Here is a 6,892-nt window from a genome sequence, read left to right on the forward strand (position 1 = left end):
TTGGTCTCTTCTTGGATTGTGTATTTGAAAACTGCATTGTAATAGAAAAGCAGGATCTTGAATTTTTCTGGCTGTGGGTTGGAGCTAGTCCTGAGCCATTCAGCAGCATTAAGGAGCTCCTAAAGTACTTGATGGTCAAAAGTTTTGCATTTCAGCTTACTGCTGCATTTAACTTTCTGGCTGTTTACGGTAGATATTCAATTTCTTTGAGCATATTCCTTTCCTTCTGTTTACTTACATGTGGAGAGAGAAGGGAAAGCAAAAACACAAGACATTGTGTTGCTTACTTTAAAGCAGCACCACATTAAAGATAATTAACAGTTGAACAACAACAACAAAAAACCAATACTACTGAATATATAAAATAACTTTCCATCTTAATGTGAAACTTGCATGTGCTAGAGAAAAATGTTTCTTGTTCACTAGCTCGGAAGAGCTCAAACTCCTTTACTCAAGTGAAAGTAATATGGCTGCTCAGTTAAGTGCTTGATTGTACTTGAACTCCCTAATGCATTGACTGACGGATGTGCCTCATGCTTTCATGCTGCAAAAGAGCTGCTTCATTCATTTTCCTTTTAAATGCTATCAAATTGGCAGGAAAGAAAAACAGAGTCGTGTAGCTTGATTGCTTAGTGACTATAAGCCTTCAATATCAGTTGGAGTAATTGATAAATGTGATTTGCAGGGCTAGTAGCAAAGAACAACGGCTGCAGTTGATGTGGACTTGGGAGGAGAGGCAGGCTTTTGTGTGTATTAGTGTCAGAATGTGTGGGGTTTTTTTGTTTTCATTATTATTATTTTTTTGCTTTGATTATGAAAGTCTTTGCAGTAGTTGGGTGCCATTTCTTTTTACTCTTCTGAGTATGCATGGGTCCTTACAGGCTTGTAAGTAAGGTGTGAAGGTGTGTTTCACATTACACCTAGTTGCGTAAAGGTGTGCTATGATTACATCTGGTGCAACTTCATGTGTCCATCTAGGTTGTTGCCACTTTCAGTTATGGCTTTGTGTTCCTTCTTCCTCTCCCTACCATCACAGTCAGCGTAGTGCAGCAGCTGAATGCATTCATTGAACATGTTCATTAATTTGAATCACTCTGTGGCTATGCAGCGTGGGGATTTACTCTTGAGAGCTGGGGTTAGTGTAGGTGTAATGTGAATTTCTTTCTGTGGGTGGGGTTCCAAAGCAGCATAGTAAGCAAAATCCTTATGAAGGCTGCGGTATCCCCACAGCTTTTACATGCATGGCTTTGTGCTCCTGAAATGTGCTTAGTAATTCAGATAACTTAGTCTGGAAAGAAAAAGTAAAGAACACTGCACATGAACAATTTTGATCGGAGTCAACTGTTTTGGTTTTCTACTTCTTTGCATTAAGTGTTTTTCTGGTATAAAAGGAGGTGACAGAATCAGAATTAAGGATGAGAGGGCAGCTTCTCAGTAAGTCCAGTGTGGTCTAGTTGTCTGTCACTTAATACTGCAGATTGAACTGTGCCATACTTGATTGTTTGGATGTGACCATGCATTAAAACTCAGAATTCATAGTGGTCTTCTGCAGATGTTTGCCTAAGCAATATTTCTTTGCTTAAAATTAATCACAGTTTTTGTTATATCCCTTCCCCCTGTATGTGTGGCCTCCTCCCTACCCTTTCAAGCCTGTCCTTTGCTTCAGCAATGAGATACCAGCTCTCCCACTCTAAACATGATAAGCATGTCCCTCTTAAGTAAGGTCATCATCTGCTGTAGTTGCTAGGATACTTGGTTAATGACTTTGGGTTTAGCTACAAAAAAAACCTTAAGAATGTACTGAGCAAGTTAGGAACACAAGGACAATTAGGAAAGGAAAGGAATATTGGGTAGAATCTGAAGAATGTCAAAGAAAAAGAAGTAAAATGCGAGGAGGAAAAAAGATCAGTAAAGCTTAAGCCCATGATTTTTAGGTCCTTGTTGCGTAACTATTCCAACTATTTCAGTGAGTTACTGTTGGGAATGAAATTTAAAATCATGTTATGTGTGTGCAGTATTTGTAGGTTTGTTTGTAGTCCTGTTTGTTTTATAGTTTTTTAAATGAATGTTCCTTCTCCCAGTCTCATAAAGAACAACTTCTAACTTCATTGTGCAGTATGTTTTGAACTGAAGTTTGAGAATGCAATTCTGTACTATTAGAACAAGTTATTAACTTGAACCCCCCTGAGAACCTTTCTGTAACAAGTTGGTAACATCCAGACTGAAATATTTTTGTCTTCAGAAAGACAGTACTCTTAGCCTGTTTCTTGTTGGTTTTAGTGTTTTGTTTTCCCTTTGTGTAACTTGAAAGGATTTATGGATTTAGATGATCTCAGAGACTTTGTAATTCAAGGTATTTTTGAATTAATTTATTTTGTCAGATTTCTTAGGATAGACAGATAAGTTTAAGGTGTTGTTTGTGAAATTGTGAATTACAGTCAGTCTTTTTGAACTTTTCTGCTAAAATTATGAGCTTAGATTGGCAGAACTCTTCAATTTTTAGAATGGGTTCAGTTTCAGATTCTGTGTTGCTTAAACCATGTTTCTGTGAGTCTGGTGACTGGATAGTGGAAAGGAATACAAGACTGTCCCTCAGGAATCCTAGACCCTGGAGATAAGAGAGGGTAGGCAGAAAGGAAAACTCCCCTTAGTAAAAGAGGATCTGGTCAGAGATTAACGCAGTGCACACAAATACATGAGCCCCAGTGGGATGCATCCAAAAGTGCTGAGGGAGCTGGCAGAAGTGATTACCAAGCTGTTCTCTATCATCTTTGAAAGGTCATAGAGAATGGGAGAGGTGCCTGAGGACTGGAGGAGAGATCATGTCACTCCACTCTTCTGAAAGGGTAAGGTGAGGGAGCTGAGAAACTACAGGACAATCAACCTCACCTCTATCCCTGGGAATGTGATGGAACAGTTTATTCTGGGTGCCAGCTCCAAGCAAGTGGAAGAGAAGAAGGTTATTGTGAGTAGTCAACATGAATTTTCAAGGGAAAATCATGCTTGACCAATCTGATAGCCTTCTATGATGTCTACTATGGCTGGGCAGATAACAAGGGAGCAGTGGATATAGTGTACCTTGGCTTCAGTGCAAGGCTTTTGACACTGTATCCCATAAAATCTTCATGGGTAGGCTTAGGAGGTGTGGGATAGATGGGTGCGCAGTTAAGTGGATTGAGAACTGGCTGGTGGAGCTTGGAGGGTTGTAATCATTAGTGCTAAGTCTAGGTGGGGACTTGTAGCCCTGTAGCTAGTAGTATCTCCCAGGGTATGATACTGAGTCCAGCCTTGTTCAACATGTTCATCAGTGACCTGGATAAAGGGGTAGAGTGCATCCTCAGCAAGTTTGCTGATGATACAAAGCTGGCAGAGTGGCTGACACAGAAGGTGGTGCTGCCATTCAGTGAGACCAGGACAGGCTGGAGAGTTGGGTAGGGAGGAGCATTATGAGGTTCAACAAGGGCAAGTGCAGAGTTCAGCACGTGGGGAGCAACAACCGCATGCATCAGTACAGGTTAGGGACTGATCTACTTGAAAGGAGCTCTGTGGATAAGGACTTAGGCGTCCTGGTGGACAAGAGGCTGACAACGAGCCAGTAGTGTGCCCTTATGGTCAAGAAGGTCAATGGTATCTTGGAGTGTATTTAAAAATAAAAAATAAAAAATGTGGCCAGCAGATTGAGGGTGGTCCTCTCACCTCTGCTCTGCCCTAGTGGTGTCACATCTGGAGTTCTCTGTCCAGTTTTGGGCTCCTCAGGTCAAGAAAGACAGGGAGCTACTGGAATGAGTGCAGCAGAGGGCTACAGAGATGATTAGGGGCCTTGGAGCATCTCCTGTATGAGGAAAGGCTGGGAGAAGTAGGACTGTTCGGAGAACTGTTGGAGAAAATGAGGGAAGATCTTATCAATGCTTAGAAATATCTTAGGAGCGGGAATGGGGACAGACTCACTGCTGGTGCCCAGTGACAGGACGTGGGACAGCAAGCACTAAGTGGAACATAGGAAGTTCCATATGAATATCAGAAAGAACATCTTTACTTTGAGAGTGACAGAGCACTGGAACCAGCTGCCCAGAGCTGGTGAAGTTTCCTGCTTTGGAGTAATGCAAAACCCACCTGAACAATTTCCCTGAACCTACTGCAGGGAACAGCCTTAGCAGAGGAGTTGGGTGATCTCCACAGGTCCCTTCCAAACCCCTAAGATTCTGTGATTGTTCTTAATAGTCCGGTCCTCCTTGACGTGGAAGCAGATGAAAAGTTAGAAATCAAAAATAGGAAGGGAGAACTTAAATTTGAAGAAGCGATTCCACCTTGGATACTTCGAGACTAGGCACAGCTAGGAGATTACTCAGTGATTGTGCCTCAAATAAGTGATGTTCCCCACCATGATTGCTCCGACAAAGTGAAGTTTGGAAACAAACCTCCTGTTTGGAAACCCAGCACCATAGTTGATTGTCCAGGTGATACAACTTCACCAGAACCATTCTGATGTGGATTTTTTTCCCCATTTTTGCTAGAAATTCTCTGTTCATTCATCAGCTTTCTCTTTGTAGCTTGTGGCAAAGCCTTCCTTGATGTTGATAAACTGCCCTGGTTTGTTCAAAAAGTGTTCTGAAAGCTTACATAGACCAGTTCTCTGACTATTTGATTGTTCAACTTCATCCTGCTGTTGGTAAGGCAGATTACATGAAATGTGAAAGAGAGGTTTAAATTCTTGTCTTTACTAACACTCTCTGTATAAATTTCAAGCTCTTGTTCAGAAAATGCTTTATGGATTTATTTTTGTGAAATGTTGTTAATATTGGGCTTAGAAAAAGGAGGTGTGTCTGGGATGAGAACTGGGAGCTACATCTCATCTTTTTTTAGGCTAGTGCCCTTATCCATGGATCTTTAATTTCTATGGCTCCACAAACTTGGGATGTTTTCTGCACAGTAGAGGTGGTGTGGCTCTGGTATACTTGCAGAAAGTACTATACTGGTAGATAGGAAATGCAGATGTGAACATCTGTCTGAATGCTGTGTTCAGGGATTAATGTGTCCTACCTTGGCTAGTAAAGGCAGGCAAGTGTTTATCTTTTCTGACCTATTTGTAGATTGGGCCATTTAAGTAGAGGAGTATGTGGTTTATTCATATCAATAGCTTTGGAAGTGTTAGATGTAGAAGTGTTTCAGATTTTTGCTGAAGTGGTGTGTTGGTGTTTTTTAGTTTTACTACTTACTGTGAACTGTGCTTTATTTATGAAATCTTTTGTAGCATTGTATGATAAGTGTCAAACATTGCCTTGTGTAATATGTTAAACATTAACTGTTTGAAACTTACTAAGCTAGCATTGTACTTTCTCTGCTTTGCAGTTGGCTCTTACTAGTGCTGTATTATCATCAAAATCTGAATTATCTGCAGAACTCTGAAATTACAGCGTACTAAAACTTGCTCTTTAGATACTTATCCACTACAGATACAGAAGCAGTACTGCTGTGCCATTAAAAAGTAATAGACTCGCTGTGGTTGAGAGGCATGTTTGGAAGTAAAATGGTGAGTTATTTTTTGAGACTCAAGTCTGTCAAGCAAAGCATTAGGTCACAGATGTGCAGGCAAACATTTGTAACCTGTGCTTGAAAGAAGAGTCTCTTAAGTGAATTTTATAGTTTGCATTTCTGAAAACACTAATATACATTTCTGATTGTCATTGGTATTTCCTTCTTAAAACCTCATTTTATGAAGAAACTTCACCTAGAAGCATCTCCTGCTTACAAGCAAGTATTGGCAAGCAATATATTTTTTGGAGAGTTTGTTAGTTGAAGTACTTTGCAAATGCAGGTTGTATATGGATCAAGTATGATTTTAAGAGCAGCAGCAAAATGCATGAACTCATTTCTTAATTCATTTAGAAGCTGTCTGTGCTTCTTTGCAGTTGTGCTTCATGCTGCTTGCTGCTTCAGCCTTCAATTTGAGCCTGGGGGCAGTGCTACGTTCAGCAGTCTACCTCTGTTGTGCCTGTCCGCTCCGTGTTTTTCAGTTGCCATACTTTATGCTGTTCCTGCTGATTGATTCTCTCTCATGTTACCTATTTAGGGAGGGATTGTGTTCCCCGGGTTACATAACACTATCGTAGCAGTACTATCCAATTGCCAGAAATGTTTACGTCAAGCTTAAATTTACACTTCACTTTGTGTAAGCCAGAAATCCGGAATTTCAGTGTATCCTGAGCTCTTCACATTCTTACTTTAAAAAAAAAAAAAAAAAGTAAAAACTAAATACAGACAAAATTTGATGCAAATTTACCTTCTGTTACTTCTGTAGGAATGTAGAATGCATTCTCCATTTACTGTGTTTTGTGTATTGAAGACTTGTTTACAAGCGATGCTAAAATAATTTCCATCCATTTGTATCAAGCATTCAGTTTTTCCTAGATTAAAAATATGATGATAACGTAGTTCCCTAAGCTTCGTTTCACTTGAGGGGTATTTGATGTTATGCCTAAATACTCAGAAAGAACTACAGTTTCCCTAAGGATGTAAGTTATTTTGCACCCCTTTTGAAATAATGCTAAAACTTTTTTGGGTCCTGATGGTATTTCTCTGCCATGCTCTTTGGGGTTGGTTTTTCAGAGAAGTAGTACTTAATTCCACATTGTAGATTCGAGGTTCCCATTCTCAGAATCCATAGTGCATGTGTACTGGTTTAATGCATTCTTCTAAACATTTATAAGGGATAATACTTACTGTTCTGTATCAAGGAATAGTATTTCTCTCTTCCTAAGGAGCCACAAAGGTTTGTTCTTCCTTATATTCCTACTGAATTTGGCACATGTTCTCCTTGGAAAAATATTTGGGGAATAAGATTTGGGCTGATTTCACATCTGTGTTGATAGTTTTCAGTAGTGTCTTGATTATT

At 39.9% G+C, this 6,892-nt stretch overlaps 1 protein-coding gene across 1 annotated transcript in view; it reads left to right on the forward strand.

Moving 5' to 3' along the window:
- The first annotated feature begins 3,297 nt into the window (after positions 1-3,297).
- CXADR (CXADR Ig-like cell adhesion molecule) overlaps positions 3,298-6,892 on the forward strand; it is a 19,978-nt gene continuing 16,383 nt past the window's right edge. Inside the window, exon 1 of the mRNA XM_031555750.1 lies at positions 3,298-3,403. Coding sequence (XP_031411610.1) covers positions 3,298-3,403 — 106 coding nt within the window. The remainder of the gene's footprint in view (positions 3,404-6,892) is intronic.

Source organism: Meleagris gallopavo, chromosome 1 (assembly GCF_000146605.3).
Source record: "Meleagris gallopavo isolate NT-WF06-2002-E0010 breed Aviagen turkey brand Nicholas breeding stock chromosome 1, Turkey_5.1, whole genome shotgun sequence".
In the NCBI taxonomy this organism is placed as follows: Eukaryota; Metazoa; Chordata; class Aves; order Galliformes; family Phasianidae; genus Meleagris; species Meleagris gallopavo.